The 16880-nt window shown below is 42.2% G+C and overlaps 1 protein-coding gene across 2 annotated transcripts in view; it reads left to right on the forward strand.

Moving 5' to 3' along the window:
- Positions 1-5375: 5375 nt before the first annotated feature.
- The window catches only part of slc9a7 (solute carrier family 9 member 7), a 168029-nt gene continuing 156524 nt past the window's right edge, over positions 5376-16880 (forward strand). For both annotated transcript variants that reach the window (XM_072262709.1, XM_072262710.1), the window contains exon 1: positions 5376-5724. In XM_072262709.1, coding sequence (XP_072118810.1) covers positions 5436-5724 — 289 coding nt within the window. In that variant the 5' untranslated portion in view covers positions 5376-5435. The remainder of the gene's footprint in view (positions 5725-16880) is intronic.

Genomic DNA, 16880 nt, shown 5'->3' on the forward strand with positions numbered 1-16880 from the left:
TTTATTACGGACACCTTGCTGGGTTCAAACTGTTTGCTCCATTTGGCTGAAAAAAATTACAAGTCCAATGACTCCGAAGTGCCTTGGAACAGGGAATAAAAGGCAAATACAAAGTTCAAAGTTAATTACTTATCGAAGTATGCACTTGTCATCATATACTACCCTGAGATTCATTTTCTTACAGGCATTCAGAGCAGTACAAAGAAATACAATAGGATCAATGAAAAACTGCACACAAAGACTGACAAGCAACCAAATGCAAAAGAAGACAAACTGTGCAAATAAAATAAACAAATAATAAATTAACAAGTAAATAAATGATATGAAGAACATGTGTTGTAGGGTCCTTGAAAGTGAGTCTGTAGGGTATGTTCAGTGATCAACGTAGTGGTGAGTGAAATTGTTCACACTGGTAATAACTGTACCTGAAACTGATGGTGTGGGACCTGAGGCTCATGTATCTCTTCCCCAATGGCAGCGGCTGGAAGAGAGCAAGGCCAGACTCTCTCAGAGCAATTACAAGTCATAAAATAAAATCAATAGTGCTGGGGCAATATTTTCCACGTCTGCTACACTTAAAATCTGGGACATTCCAGTGTTATAGAGTCATAGAAAAGTACAGCACAGAACCAGGCCCTTTGGCCCATCTAGTCCATGCTGAACGACTTGAACTGCCAACTCCCATTGGGCTGCACTGGGACCATAGCCTTCTATACACCTACCATTCATGTATTTATCCAAACTTCTCTTAAATTTTCAAATCAAGCTTGCATGGACCACTCGTGCTGCAAATCGTTCTGCACTCTCACAACCCTCTGAGTGAAGAAATTTCCCCTCATGTTCCCCTTAAACTTCTCACCTTTCACCCTTAACCCCTTGACCTCAGATTGTAACCCAGCCAACCACAGTAGTAAAAGCTTGCTTGCATTTATCCTATCTATACCCCTCATAATTTTGTATACTTCTATCAAATCTTCTCTCAATCTTCTATGTTCTAAGGAATTAAGTCCTAACCTATTCAATCTTTCCTTAAGACTCAGGTCTTCCAGACCTGGCAACATTTGTATAAATTTTCTGTGTTGTCTTGCAACCTTATTTACAACTTTCCTATTGGTAGGTGACTAAGACTACACAAAATGCTTCAGATTAGACCTTTCCAATATCTTATACAACTTCAACATAACATTCCATTTCCTATATTCAATATTTTGATTTATGAAGGACAATGTGGCAAAAGCTTTCTTTATGACTCTATCTACAGTGCCCGTGACTCCACTTTCAATGAACTATGGATCTCTATTCCCAGATCCCTTTGTTCTTCCACACTCCTCAGTGACCTATCTTTCACTGTGTAAAACCTACCCTGGTTGGTCTAACAAAGTACAAAACCCAGCATTTGTCTGCATTAAATTCAATCTGCCATTTTTTTCAGCCCATTTTTCCAACTGATGCAGACCTCTCTGCAAGCCATGATAGCCTTCCTCGCTGTCCACTACACCCCCTAGTCTTGGTGTCATCCACAAATTTGTTGATCCAGTTAACCACATTATCATCCAGATCATTGATGCAGATAACACACAATAACAGACCCAGTACTGATCTCTGCAGCACACCCCGTCAGGCACAAGCCTCCAGTCAGAGAGGCAGTCATCTACTACCACTCTCTGACTTCTCCAACAAAACCAATGTCTAATCCACTTTACCATGTCACCATGAATGCCAAGTGACTGAACCCTCTTGACAGCTCCCCATGCCAGACCTTGTCAAATGCCTTGCTGAAGTCCATGTAGGCAACATCCATGGCCTTGCCTTCATCCACTTACCTGGTAACTTCCTCGAATAACTCTTTAAGACTGGTTAGACATCACTACCACGCATGAAACCATGCTGACTATCCCTAGTCAATCCATATCTATCCAAATACTTATATATCCAGTTCCTTATAATACTTTCCAATAACTTTCCAACAACTGAGGTCAGGTTCACTGGCCTATAATTTTCTGATTTATTTTTAGAGCCTTTCTTAAACAGTGGAACAACATTAGCTATTCTCCAAGCCTCTACTACCTCTCCTGTCACTAAGAATGATTTTTGCTAGGGCCCGGGCAATTTCTGAACTTGCCTCCTGTAGGGTCCAAGAGAACACTTTGTCAGGCTCCAGGGATTTATTCACCCCAATTTGCCTCAGGATAGCAAACACCTCCTCCTCTATAATGTGTACAGGGTCCACGTAGTTGATGCCACTTTCCCACACTTCTATAGACTCTGTGTCTCTATGTCTAAATACAGAGACACAGAGTCTCTGTGAGTAAATACCGATGCAAAAAAATTACTTGAGATCTCCCCCATCTGTTTTGGCTCTGCATGTGGATTACCATTCTGATCTAACAGAAGACCAATTTAGTCCCTTGCAATCCTTTTGCTCAACATATCTGTAGAATCCCTTTGGATTCTCCTTCACCTTGTCTGCTAGAGCAACCTCACACCTTCTTTTAGCCTTCCCGATTTCTTTCCTAAGTGTCTCTTGCATTTCTTATATTCCATTAGCACCTCATTTGTTCCTATCTGCCTATACCTGCTATGCACCTCCTTTTTTCTTTTAACAAGGGCCTCAATATCTCTTAAAAACCAAGGTTCCCTACAATTATTATCTTTACCTTTATTCTGACAGAAACGTGCAAGATTTGTACTCTCAAAATTTCAATTTTTTAAAGCCTCCCACTTACCAAATACACTTTTGCCAGAAAACAGACTGTCCCAATCCACATTTGCCGGATTATTTCTGATGCCATCAAAATTGGTCTTTCTCCAATTTAGAGACTCAACCCATGGACCAGACCTAACTTTTTCCATATTTACTTTGAAACTAATGGCATTGTGGTCACTAGATGCAAAGTGTTCCCCTACACAAAGTTCTGTCGCCTGCCCTGTCTCATTCCCTGATGGTAGATCCAGTATCGCACTCTCTTCTTTGCGTACTGATGAAGGAAGTTTTCCTGAACACATTTGACAAACTCTCACCCATCTAGTCCTTTTACAGTATGGGATTCCCAGTCAATATGTGGAAAGTTAAAATCACCTCCTATAACAACATTATGTTTCTTGCACCTGTTAGCGATCTCTCTACAAATGTGTTCCTCAAATTCCCAAGGACTATTGGGTGGTCTGTAATATAGCCCCATTAACTTGGTCATACCTTTCTTATTTCTCAGTTCCACCCATAATGCTGCACTTGACGAGTTTTCCAGTCTGTCCTGATGGAGCACTGTCATGACATTTTCCCTGACTAGTAATGCCAACCCTCCCCCTTTAATCTCTATGGCTCTTTCACAACTATGTCAATGGAACCCCAGAATATTGTGCTGCCAGCACTGCTCCTCCTGCAACCAAGTCTCACTGATAGCTACAAAGTCATAGTTCCATGTGTTGATCCACAGCCTGAGCTCATCCGGCTTTCCTGCGATACTTCTTGCATTGAAATATACGCAGCTCAGGCCACCAGTCGCACTATGCTCAACCTTTTGACCTTGTCTGAGGTCTTACCAACATCTGTCTCCACAATCTCTCCACTAATTATTCTGGCACTCTGGTTCCCATCAATTTACTTTCAATTCTTGTCACCGTTTACAGGGAGGCTGTGGAGAGGGTGCAGAAGAGATTATCCATGATGCTGCCTGGATTAGAGGACATGCTATGAGGATAGGTTGGACAAACTCAGGTTGTTTTTTTTTCTGGAGTGGCAGAGGCTGAAGGGAGACCTGTAAGATGTTTATGAGATTATGAGAGACATAGACAGAGTGGACAGCTAGTATCTTTTTCCTTGGATAGAAATGTCTAATACCAGAGGAGAATACATTTGAGGTGAGAAGGAGTATATTCAAAGGAGATGTGCAGGGCAATTTTTTTTTTACACAGAGAATGGTGGGTGCCTGCAATGTGCTGACAAGAGTGGTAGCAAAAGGCAGATACAAAAGTTCAAAGTTCAAAATATAACTATTACCAAAGTACATATCTCTACTTCCTTAGGAGGTTGCAAAGTTTAAGAATGACATCTAAAACCTTGATGAACTTCTATAGATGTGTGGTGGAGAGTATATTGACTGGCTGCATCACAGCCTGGTATGTTGACACCAATGCCCTTGAATGGAAAATCCTACAAACAGTAGAGGATACGGCCCAGTCCATCACGGGTAAAGCCCTCCATCGATCACAACTACACGAAACGTCGTCGCAGGAAAGCAGCACCCATCATCAGGGACCCCCTACCCAGGACATGCTCTTTTCTCACTAATGTCATCAGGATGAAGGTACAGAAGCCTCAGGACTCACACCACCCGGTTCAGTGATAGTCGCCCATCAGGCTCTTGAACCAAAGGGGATAACTTCACTCATCCTCACTTGCCCCATCATTGAAATGTTCCCACAACCAATGGACTCCTCATATCAGGTTCTCAATATTTATTCCTTATTTATCAATCATTGTTATTTCTTTCCTTTTTGTATTTGCACAGTTTGTTGTCTTTTGTACACTGGTTGAACTCCTGAATTGGTGTGGATTTTCATTGATCCTGTTAATTCTATAGATTTATTGAGTAGTCTGCAAGAAAATGAATCTGAGGGTTATATATATGTACTTTGATAATACTTTTGAACTTTGAACCATAAACTACGTTAAAATAGTCATTGTGTAGGCAGAAGGCAGTAATTCGGCTCGGCATTTAATTACTAGTTTAATTAATCGAGCACAGCACCATGGGCCCACGGGCCTGTTCCTGAGCTGCACTGTTCTCTGTTAAAACATTTTTTTCAAATGAGTTTTGATGAATGGCTTTGAACTTGAAAAAATAATTCCGTTTAAACCTCCACAGTTGCTCCCGAAACCTCTTATTTCCTATTTTTAATTTCAGGTTCTAGTATCTAAAAATGTGTTTAAAACGAGCAGCAAACTCCGATTCACAACTACTAAACTCTGGGACAAAAAGAAATATTTGCCATTAACCAGCGGGCTGGATAGCATCAATGGGGAGCTGGAAAAAGTTAGAAAACGAGCGTTTAAGTTGCACAGGAGGACCGAAGAACAAAGGGTTCCAGGACTGTTGATAGCACAGTGGGTAGCGATTTGCCCTCGAATTAATAATTACATCAGCAAGAGGCAAATACCATTTGGGACCTTTGCAAGACTGTGCAAAAGTTTAAAATCCGCCCAGTCGCAGTAGATTGCAAAATGCAGTAAACAATGCGATAAAGATAGTACACGTTAGGTAAATAAATATAAATCAGGATAAGCATTTCCTGTTTAAGTGCGAGGCGGGGTTTGTGCTAAATGGTTTCTTCTGGTTGCTTTCCCCGCCCCTTCTTTCCGCTCCTACGCAGTTTTGACAGCGTCTGAATCCCGGAGGTTACACTCACACACAGAGCGACCGGCTCGGGAGGCAATGGAGCTCACAAGGTACAGCCGGCGCGACTTCGGGAGTCAGCTCCTCGGCAGGGAGAAGCCGCTGCTCGTCGTCCTCTGGCTGCTGGGCGCCCTGGTTTGGCAATGCGGGGCGGACAGCGCCATGGAGGAGATCGCCACCGAGAAAGAGGCGGAGGAAAGCCACCGGCAGGACAGCGCTAATCTGCTGCTGTTCATCTTGCTGCTTACGCTCACCATCCTCACTATATGGCTGTTCAAGCACCGCCGCTTTCGTTTCCTCCATGAGACGGGCTTGGCGATGATATATGGTAAGGACACCAAATAATTAATCATTGTAACAGCCTGTGTATTTGTAACATGGCCCCATTGTGGTCATATAAATATTGCAACTATCGTATGGCATCGCAAGTAATCACGTATTAATTTCCGATGTATCTATTTGGTCGCTGCTTTTAACGTCATTGTTGCCATTTTAATCTATTTTTGTGCGCGAAATTGACTGAAACTGACAGTCTGAAACCTAACCTTGGTTGAGGTTCTGTGCTGCATGGTTTCCCTGGCTCCTATTGGCCGATTCGGTCCCGGCCGTCGCTCTGATTGGTCAGCCGGTGACCGTCAATCATCCGCGCGTGCCCCTCGCCGGGTCCACGTTCCTTGTTAGGTTGCCCGCCTCTGCTGCATCATAATCGCCCAAAGCTGCCCAAAATCTTTGTTTATTCGTGCAGCGTTTCCTTGAAAAGAAATTGATGCCCTGTAGGGTTGCAGCCTCACTTGATTTTGTGCTTTGTCACAATTAATTGCGTCTGTTAATGTTTGCATGCTGAAAGGTGCAACGCAATCCATGGCGGATTTAAAACACCCGAACTTGGTGGTGTGATTCCCGTATATTGTCATCACTTGTGAAATACAACGTTACTTTTGGTTGATTGAATGAGACCAACCCCCTCCCCCCCCCCAAAAAAAAAACCCCCTGCTCCTTACGATCCGAATTGCAAAACAGAAAGTGCTGGAAAAAATCAGATCATCTGCTCAGTGTTTCCAGCAATTTCTATTTTGAACGTTTTATACTAGTTGTATTGACATGAATGCTATTCTATCTGAAAGGGGGAAGGTGATGGTATTATGTTGGAAAATTAGACTGGATAAGCGGCCCTGAGTTAATGCGTGAATAATGTCTGGTCTTGCAGCATTTTGGAGCAAAGCCGAGTGAGTGGGAATTGCGAGATATATATACCGTTTTCATCTCTGCAGTTGATGACATACAGTACAGAAGAATCCCCAGTATCGAAGGGGAGACCTTTCAAGCGGATGTCCTCGGGTGGGGACTGTATTAGTGCAATTGGTTCAGTGAACTATAGTTCACTGGGAATCCAGAGCTTGATCTTGGAGGCTAACGGAGTGTATACGTCTGAGATGCCTTTTTAGAAACATAGAAAACCTACAGTACAATACAGGCTCCTCGGCCCACAAAGTTGTGCCGAACATGTCCCTACCTTAGAAATTACTAGACTTCCCTATAGCCCTCTATTTTTCTAAGCTCCATGTACCTATCCAAAGTCTCTTAAAAGACCCTATCGTATCCGCCTCCACCACCGTTGCCGGCAGCCCATAACACGCACTCACCACTCTCTGAGTAAAAAAACTTACCCCTGACATCTCCTCTGTACCTACTCCCCAGCACCTTAAACCTGTGTCCTCTTGTGGCAACCATTTCAGTCCCGGGGAAAAAACCTCTGACTTTTTATTTCAGGTGACAGGTTAAATCAAGGTTCTTTAAGCTTGTATCAACTTCTCCCAAGGTGCTGAAAAGAGCAGTCAGAGGGTTAGGTTCCAAATAACAATTAAGTATATGGGATAAAGTTAGAAAGACATTGCTCCAAAATTTCTCCAAGCTAGGACAAGCCCAGTACATATGAATAAGGGAAGACTTGCCCCTTTACACATGTCGCAACAGGGACTAATATCAGGATAGAACAGCGACAATTTAGTTTTACACATATGAGCTCTATGTACAACCTTAAACTGTAAAAGACAGTGGTGAGCACATAAAGACATTGAATTAACTAACTTGAGAATTGAATCCCAAAAGTCAGACAGAGAAAGATTTAAATCATGCTCCCAGGCAGGTTTTGTCAAAGGGGGCTCGCCTCAAAATCATTACCCATCTCGAATAGTGGATATTAAACCTTTACTCAATGGGTTCATATGAAGAAACAAATCCACAACATTTTTATCGGGTACCTCAGGGAAGTTTGGTATTAAAGGGTTGATAAAATGGCTAATTTGGAGATATCTGAAGAAATGAATGTTTGGTAGGTTGAACTTTACAGACAGTTGTTCAAAAGTTGCAAAACGATTGTCTATGAAAAGATCTTCAAAGTGCCTAATGCCCTTTCTGTGCCAGTCTTGAAATGTGAAATCCTGCCTAGAAGGCTGAAAAAGATGATAATGAAGAATAGGACTAGAGAAAGAGAAACCGTGAAGACCATTAAATTTTCTGAATGGAGCCCATATTCTTAGTGTGTGTTTGATAACGGGATTAACAATTGATTTAGGCAGATGGCAAGGAAGTGCGGATCCAAGAAGCATTGGAATGGAAAGATTCTTATAAGAGTTCAACTCCATTGCCACCCATATTGGGCAGATAGCCTGACTATAAAAGTAAGACCAAAAGATAAGACAACATATGTCGTCTGCCCAATAATATAAACGAAAATTGGGCAAAGCCATACCACCTACCCTTTTAGGTTTTTGAAGGTGAGCTTTATTTAGTCTAGGATAGGACGAAATAATAGAATCTAACGAATCAAAAAAAAAACTTTAGGAATAAAAATCGGTAAAGATTGAAATAAGTATAAAAATTTAGGAAGGATATCTTGTTAAGGTATCACTGAAATATTTAATCACATCCATTTAAAAAAAACTCAAAGTAATTATAAGATATAGGAGCAGAACTAGGCCATTCTGCCCATCGAGTCTCCTGCACAGTGGTCCCTGTTTCATGGCCAGTGTGCCTTCTCATTCTGTACCACAAAACAAAGCAGATGGACTGAGACAAAATAGCTGTAATATTTCTCACTGAATGAATTAGAATTTTTTTTTGGAATTCATTGCTAATATGTGAACTATTTCGATCTTTAAATGTATTGTGGCACTCTCTAGGTATGAGTATCTTGGTTCGATTGTGATGAGTGCTTCTGATTTGCTGCCTCTGGTCCCTGCACTTTGCCAACGCCGTGTCTCAAATCCTGATTGCATCAACTGGAGAAGAGAGTGATCCATGATCAGTGATCCATTGCCTTGGTTGTTGGTGGAGATCATTGGGGGCAAGATGTAAACACAAACTTGAGGGATATTCATAAGAAACCAGCTGGTAAAGCCAAAGGAAAATTTGAGAGAATGAGTTTGACTGAGCTTAGATTTGGATAAAATGAGGCACTGATGGGTTCACTTCTCTAGCAGATCAAGATTGGGTTATTACTTCGAAAGTCGCAGCAAGTGATGAGCTCAAGGTTAGAGATGAGCTTTATTTGTTATTTGCACATTGAAACGATACAGTGAATCTATGCCCAACACTGTCCGAGATGTGCTGGGGCAATCGTCAAGTTTTGCCGTGTTTCCAATGCCAACAGAGCTTGCCCACGACTTACTAACCCGTACGTCATTGGGAGGAAGCCAGAGCACCCGGAGGAAATCCACACTGTCACTGGGAGAGCATACAAACCCCTCACAGAGAGCAGTTGTTCGAAGTTGGGTAGCTGACGCTGTTAAGCACTACACTAACAGAAGCATTTAAAGTAAATAGCAGGCTTGATTAGTGTTGACAGCCTTGTATCCTAGTCTTTGATCTGGATGATATCTGCCAGCGCATGTCTTTTAAAAAGCTGTATGTGATTAAACACTGACAAACTGATCTCTTTCTGTACCAAAAAAATTCAAGGGTTCCATTCTTTGAGGTTATTGTGGTAATGTTTTTAAATGTATATTTGATGTACAGTGATTACCTTGCACAGAATGTGAGTTTGGATGCATATATATTTGGAACAAGAAAAATTGGGCCACAGGCCAGCTTGGTATTTCTGTCTCACCAAAAGTTACATGATATAATCTCAAAGGATGTGTCGGCATGTGCAACTGCATAATAGGTGCATGTGATGTACCTCTGCAGCAAATAGTCTGAGCAATTACTCAGCTTTGTACCGTTCAACTAGAATTGATTTATTATCATTATAACCACAATTTCTATTGATTTTTTAAAAAGTCATTAATATCTTTTACACCTAAATGTTGTCTTACCATCCCTTGAAGTGCATTGTTTTTAGTTTTATCTTTATAGTCATTTGTAATTCAAAAATGGGAGTAGGTAAGTTGCATTATTATAACCTGTCCCTTGATTGGTTGATGACTTCATGAGCTCTCTCTGTCTCTCACTACACTTTGTTTTGTAGCCAACTCAATGCCATGTAGAGGGAATAGAAGCTAGCTGAGTGTATGTTGATCCAAAAAGTTCCTGTTTTCTTTCTTCCAGGAAAGATGGCAGAAGTATTTCTATATAAATAGAGAACTATTACTGTGGTGTAACACATATTGAGTTAGAGGTGGTGGTATGCTTCTTTCAAAAAGCATGAGTAATTTTTGGCAACTAATTTCAAGCGGTCCAACATTCTCAGAAAGTGTTTTGTTCAAACCTTTAATGTTTTTATTTAAGGGTTTTGACAATACTCCTTTTCTAGATATATTAAAAAATTGGAATGAGTCTTTGCAAATTTGTACTATTCTCTATACTTCACATAGTAGCTTTAAGGGTCAGGTTACTGAGCTAACAAGTTAGAAATATGTGTATTTGAGTTTTTTTGAAATTGTTTTTAGTATTGATTTGGATCAAATAGAGGCAAGTGCCGAAGAAAGGAACACTGTATTTAGAAACGAATAACTTTCTATTGACATGTTGGAGGTGAGACTTGTTTGGTTTTAAAAATCAAAGGATAGCCTTATTTGTCATGTACATTGAAACATTCAGTGAAAGGTGCCATTTTTGGTGTCAATGGCCAACACAGTCCAAGGATTATGCTGGGGACACTCACAAGTATCATCAGGCTTTCAACGCCAATGTAGCATGCCTACAACTCATTAAACCTCACCCTGGTTGATCTTCCTGTGGTTTGCTACTGATTGGCTTCCACAGTCTCCTGTGTAACGAACTGACCCACTGAAAACTCTGTTCAGTATTAGTGCAAAAGTTATCGTGATTCAGCAAAGAACTCTGGTGCAGCTTGTACAATTTTAACAAATCTCTCAGTTTATTGCATTGCTCCCTTTCCTCTTTTTAAGAAATTCCTTCATTTAACCACCCATTTCCCCTGGCTAGGAGTTGGGGTCATAGAGCACTATAGCACAAAAACATGCCGTTTGGCTCATCTAGTCTGTACTGGACTGTTATTCTGCCTAGTTCCATTGACCCAGGCCTGGACCCCTTCCATCCATGTACTAATGCAAACTTCTCAAATGTTGCAATTGAACCCGCATCCACAAGTTCCTCTGGCAGCTCATTCCACACTTGCACCACCCTCTGAGTGAAGAAGTTCCCCTTTGGTTTCCCCTAAACATTCACCTTTCACCCATAACCTTTGACCCCTAGTTCTACTCTCACTCAATCACCCTATCTATACTCTTCATTATTTTGAGTACATTGATAAGATCTCCCCTCATTCTCCTACACGCCAGGGAATAAAGTGCTAACCTATTCAACCTTTCCCTGTAACTCTGTGTTTTTGTCCAATATCCTTTGCCATGTTGGACAAACTATACTCGGGTATTGCTAGCTGCCGAGGAGGAAGTGAATGTGGAATTTGTCATAGGCCTTGATATCTTCCTATTCTTCCTGGATATTCTGTCAAATTTCTAGTGAACTGTGAACTTGTTCAGCAAATTGTTCAAGGGCCAACGGTAAATGAGTCTTGGCCTGAAACATTGACTCTTTATTCCTCTCCATAGATGCTGCCTGACCTGCTGAGTTCCTCCAGCATTTTTTGTGCTTTACTGTGGATTTCCAACATCCACAGAACCTCTTGGGTCTACCAAAGGCGTAACTGCCAGGCAGCGGTTAGCAAGTTTAAACTGAATGGCGAGAAAACTTTAGAAACTATAGTTTAGACTGGATGGAGGCAGCCAGTGATGCTATACAAAAGTGCAGGGTGATAGGTTGTGATGTTATCTAGTGGAGGTGAATTAAATTTATTATCAAAGTTCAAGTTTAATTGTCATTCAACCATACATGATTACCAGCCAAACGAAACTGTGTTTCTCTGGGGCTAAGGTGCAAAACACAGTACCAACAGTCATGCACAGCACAAGGCACATATAGCACACATAAGATGGCAGTGAACATACAGTCACACAAGAATATAATAAAGCCCCCAACTCCCTGAATCCATGAATGTTGTCAGCAAGAGCAATCTTGCAGCTTTCTGCAGACAAGTGCAATCCAGCTTGTCTTGCATTGAGTGAATACTGCAGGGCAACACCAATGCTAGCATGGATGCAGAGCACAACGACTCCAACACCTCCCTCCCGAGCGGCTGCAAACAGGCGACACCGCGGCGTGCTGCCTAGTCCGTGCTACAGCCAAGGCCACGCAGCTCCCCCGCCACCAGTTCCGCCAGTGAACCGGACTTGCAACATTCGACATTACCAATGCCCAACCGGGTTTTGTGATCACACGACAAATGACGAAGGCAGTCACCGTTAGATTGCACACCGCCTTCGTGCACTGACTTCAGTGATAGACTTGCAGTACTTAAAGTTCTTGCTGTGCAGCAGTGTCTTGCAGCCTCTTTAAAAAAAAAACAGCAACACCATAGAGGTCGCTGCGTCTGGATGCACCGCCATCGTACCGGAAGGTTCCCTTGAACCACCACGCTCCTAGTGTGGGTACTCACTCGAAGTATGTATAATGACCCTGTGGTTCACTTTTTGCAGACGTTTACAGGAAAATTAAAGAAGTACAATAGAATCTACACAAAGACAGAAGGCAACCCATGTGCAAAAGACAACCTGCAAATAAAAACAAATACTGAGATCATGAGTTATAAAGAGTCCTTGAAAGTAAGTCTGTAGGTTGTGGAATTAATTCAGAGTTGTGACGAGTGAGTGTCCAGACCAGCAACTTGAGAGTTGAAAAGTAATAACTGGGCCTGATGCTGTGGCACCTAAAGCTTTTGGGGGTACCTCCTGCCCAATGGTAGCATTGAGAAGAGAGCATGTCCTGGATGGTGGGGATCATTGGATGCTGCTTTCTTGTGGCAGTGTCCCATGTTAATTCACTCATTTGTGGGGAGGGCTTTGCCTGTGTGGGCTGGCTAAATCCACCACGTTCTGTTGTGTTTTCTCTCCCTGGGCATTGGCGTTGGACAGTAGTGGGGATTGGGCTGGGGAGTGAGTAAGTGAGATACGTGGTGGTATTTATTAGTTTTTCGGAAGATATCTTGACATCAGATGTTGTATCTGTTGCCATTAAAGGAAGCTGGATCTAACAGGTTGGTTTGCGGGTTTTCATAAGTATACAGTACCGTGCAGAAGTCTTAGGGACATTTTGCTAGAATGAGCAGGACGGCACCACTGTATTTGTCAATGTGGAGTGGTGAGCGAGTTTGTAAATCTGTCAGGAGCAAATCTGTGGAGATTGGGATTGGCAAGGGTGAAGCGCTGCAGGAGAAGTGGGGGACGGGTGGCAGAGAAGGAGTGCCAGGGGCAGGGGTGGCACGGACACAGACGAGCCCAACCTTGACACACCAGAGAAGGTCATTTGATTCCAAACAATTAGTCTATTGATAATTACAGAATCTCTCTCTGATGCGTCCTGCTCCCTCCCCCTCCCTTTCCTCTCCCTTCCCCTTTTCCTAAGCATGATTCCCCACCCTCTCTCAGTCCACAATAGGTGCAGAGACTTGCACAGTACTGTATGTAAACTGATAACTTGGCCATTAATCATGAATACTTGTACTGCAGAGGTTATTTTGGCAAAATATTTTCTCCAAGATTGTACCAAAAAGTACATTTAAAAGCTTGAAAAACGAATTGATTCTAGGCAAAGTAATGGGAACAATTTGAGACAGCTTTAATGTGGTAAAATTTTTAAGCTTTAATTGTAGTAAAATAGATTTTCACTTTATTAGACAAAATGTACATGTGTTAGCAGTAGGAGAGAAGCTAGAAAAACGATTGGTCCACCTGGGGACAGTGGTGGGAATTTTTGCAGAGAGCCAGAGGAAGTGGTCTTTGAGTTTGTTAGAATTAGTAAACATGAAGGGAAAGGATATGGATGATGGTGAGGTAAGAGAGGGATGTGTTGAAAATCTGGGGCACGTCAGGAGATGTTGGGTGGTTTGAAAAAGATTAAGGTGGATGTGAGCTCTGTCGCTGGACACTGAGGGAGGAGATTTGACAGAAGTCTTTCTGTCCTCCGTAAGGTCCCGGGAGACTAGAGAACAGCCATTGTTCCTTTGTTTAAGGAAGGTAGTGGACAAACTAAATAATAGGCCAATGAGCCTTGTAACTGTGGTAGGGTATTTATCAGAAAAGATTGTTAATGACAGAATTTGCTCTTGGACATTGATGGACTTGTTAGGAAAGTCAGCATGGCTATGTGCAAGGGAGGTTCTGCCTCATAAATTTGAGTTCTTTTATTGAAGTGTAAAGATGATTGAGGGTAGGGAAGTGGATGTTGTCTACATGGACTTCAGTAAACGTGATGGGCTAGTTCAGAGGAAGTAATTCAAATCTATAATGGGTTGGTAAATCAAATACAAAATCAGCTTGGTCATAGAGGATGGAGCGTAGTGGTGGAGGGGTGTTTCTCTGTGTGCCTGTGACTGTTGGTGTTCCCTAAGGGTCAGTGCTGGGACTTTTTTTGTTGGTATACATAAATGACCTGGCAGAAAATGTAGGCAGTCTGAGAGGTAAATTTTGAGTCAACACAAAAATTGGCAGCACTGTGAGTGGCGAGGAAGGTTGTCAAAAGCATGCAGTAGCATGCAAGTCACTTGGATATTTGAGTGGAGAAATGGCACGCGGAGTTCATTCTGTATGAAAGTGAGGTGATGCATTTTGGGACATCAAATGCAAGAGGAAATTACACAGTAAATGGCAGATTGCTTGGTAACATGAATGTACAAAGGAATCTTGAGATTCAAGTCCATAACTCTCTGAAAGTGGTTGAGCAAGTGGATAAGGAGGAGTGTTTTTCATTCACAAGCACCAGCTTCATACCCATCTCTATCTCTCCCTCAGCTCATCTGTTGATAAGGTATGAGTGTCTCGACAATTCCAACACACTCACACTTCTGTTGTTCTTGTCTCTCTGTGGAGCAGTGCCTTGATTTTTAAAATTATGTCTGTAGTTTTTAAATCCCTCCATGGCTTTACATTTCCTTCCTCTGTAATCCCCAATCTACAACTCTTTACTATTCCCTTAATTATCCTGGTTACATAGAGCACTACAGCACAGGACAGGCCCTTTGGCCCATAATGATGTACCAGCTTTTTAACCCTTTCCTCCTACATAGCCCTCCATTTTTCTATCATCCGTGTGCCTATCTAAGAGCATCTTAAATGTTCCCAATGTATCTGCCTCTGCCACTACCCCTGGTCCATGCATCCATGACTCTGTGTTTAAATAAAAATATCAAATCTGACATCCCCCCACCATAAAATCCTACAATCAACTTAAAATTAAAGTTTGAAGTTCAAAGTAAATTTATTATCAATGTACGTATATGTCACGATATACTACCCTGAGATCCATTTTCTTGCAGGCATTCAGAGTTGATACAAAGAAGAGTTGATATAATAGACAGAATCAGTGAAAATCTACACACAACCAATGTGCAGAAGACAGACTGCAAATGCAAATAGGGGGGGAAAAAGCAAATAATAATTGTTAGAGTGGTTTTTTCCCCTTTTTTTGGGTCGAAGACATGTACATTTAGCATTTGACTTTGGCTACCAATCTTCACATCTGAATATGGATTGTGGATTTAATTTGGAGTGCAGCTCTGAACAATGGGTTCCTAAAAGCAGTGAATCCCAGTCTAGACAATGCTGATCAAAATTGATTTGGATGTCTGTGGTGTGAATGCAACTCAGGAGGTGTGAAGGTTGTATGTAGTTTCAAAGAAAGTGTTGTCCATGCATTGTAAATATGGAATTGTCTTTTGATGTTTGGCACATAAAATATTGAGCCCTATGTTGGGCCAGCAGACCTTTCGACGGAAAATGTCTCCGTATGATGCCTGCTGTACCTTGTTTTGTGAAATAAAGAAGCTGATGCTTTGAATCTACCAGCAACTTTCTCTGGTGACTTTATTCACGCAACAACAGTAATAAATAATATTGAGGACGTGAGCTGTAGATTCCTTGAAAGTGAGTCATGGGACTAGCTCAGTGTTGAGGTGAGTGAGGCTATCCATGCTGGTTCAAGAGTCTGATGATCCTGATCCTGGTAGTGTGAGTCCTGAGGCTCCTGTACTTCCTTCCCGAAGGCAGCAATGAGATGAGGGCATGGTTTGGATGGTGGGGGCCCTTGATGATGGACGCTGCTTTCTTGTGGCAGCGCTCTGTGTAGATGTGCTTAATGGTGGGGAGGGGTTTTCCTGTGAAATACTGAGCTGTATCCACTACTTGTTGTAGGCTTTTCCATTCCTGGGCATTGGTGTTTCCATACCAGGCTGTGATACAAACAAGCAGAATACTTTACACTGTGCATCTATAGAAGTTTGTCAAAGTTTTGGATGACACGTCAAACTTGCCCAAAGTAGAGGTGCTGCAGTGTCTTTATAACGGAATTTTTGTGCTGGTCCCAGGACAGATCCTATGAAATGATAACGCCAGGGAATTTATTGTTACCGACCCTCTCCAATTCCAGCCCCCTGATGAGGACTGTCTCATGGACCTCTGGTTCCCTCCTCCTGTAGTTAATAATCAGCTCTTTGGCTTTGCTGATGTTGAGTGAGAGGTTGTGGAGAACTAGATTTTCAGTCTCCTTCCAATGTGCTGATTCGTTACCATCTTTGATTTGGCCAACAGCAGTGGTGCTACCAGCAAACTTGAACATGACATTGGTTTTGGTCTCACGGGCATAAGTATGAAACGATCAGAGCGGGGGGCTGAGCACACAGCCTTGTGGTGCACTTGTACTGAGGGAGATTGTGGAGGAGATGCTGTTGCCAATCCAAACTGACTGGGGTCTGCAAGTGAGGAAATCGAGGATCCAGTTGCACAGTGAGGTATTGAGACCTAGGTCTTGGAGCTTATTGAAAAAGCATCCTGATATATACCCCTTTGTATTAGCCCTTTCTTCTCACAAAAATTTCTGGGTTATCCACTCGGTCCATGCCACCTTATACACCCCTTTCAAGTCACCTCTCACCCTCCTCCTCTCCAAAGAGGAAAGCCTTAGTTCATTTAA

This window comes from Mobula birostris, chromosome 7 (assembly GCF_030028105.1).
Source record: "Mobula birostris isolate sMobBir1 chromosome 7, sMobBir1.hap1, whole genome shotgun sequence".
Classification (NCBI taxonomy): Eukaryota; Metazoa; Chordata; class Chondrichthyes; order Myliobatiformes; family Myliobatidae; genus Mobula; species Mobula birostris.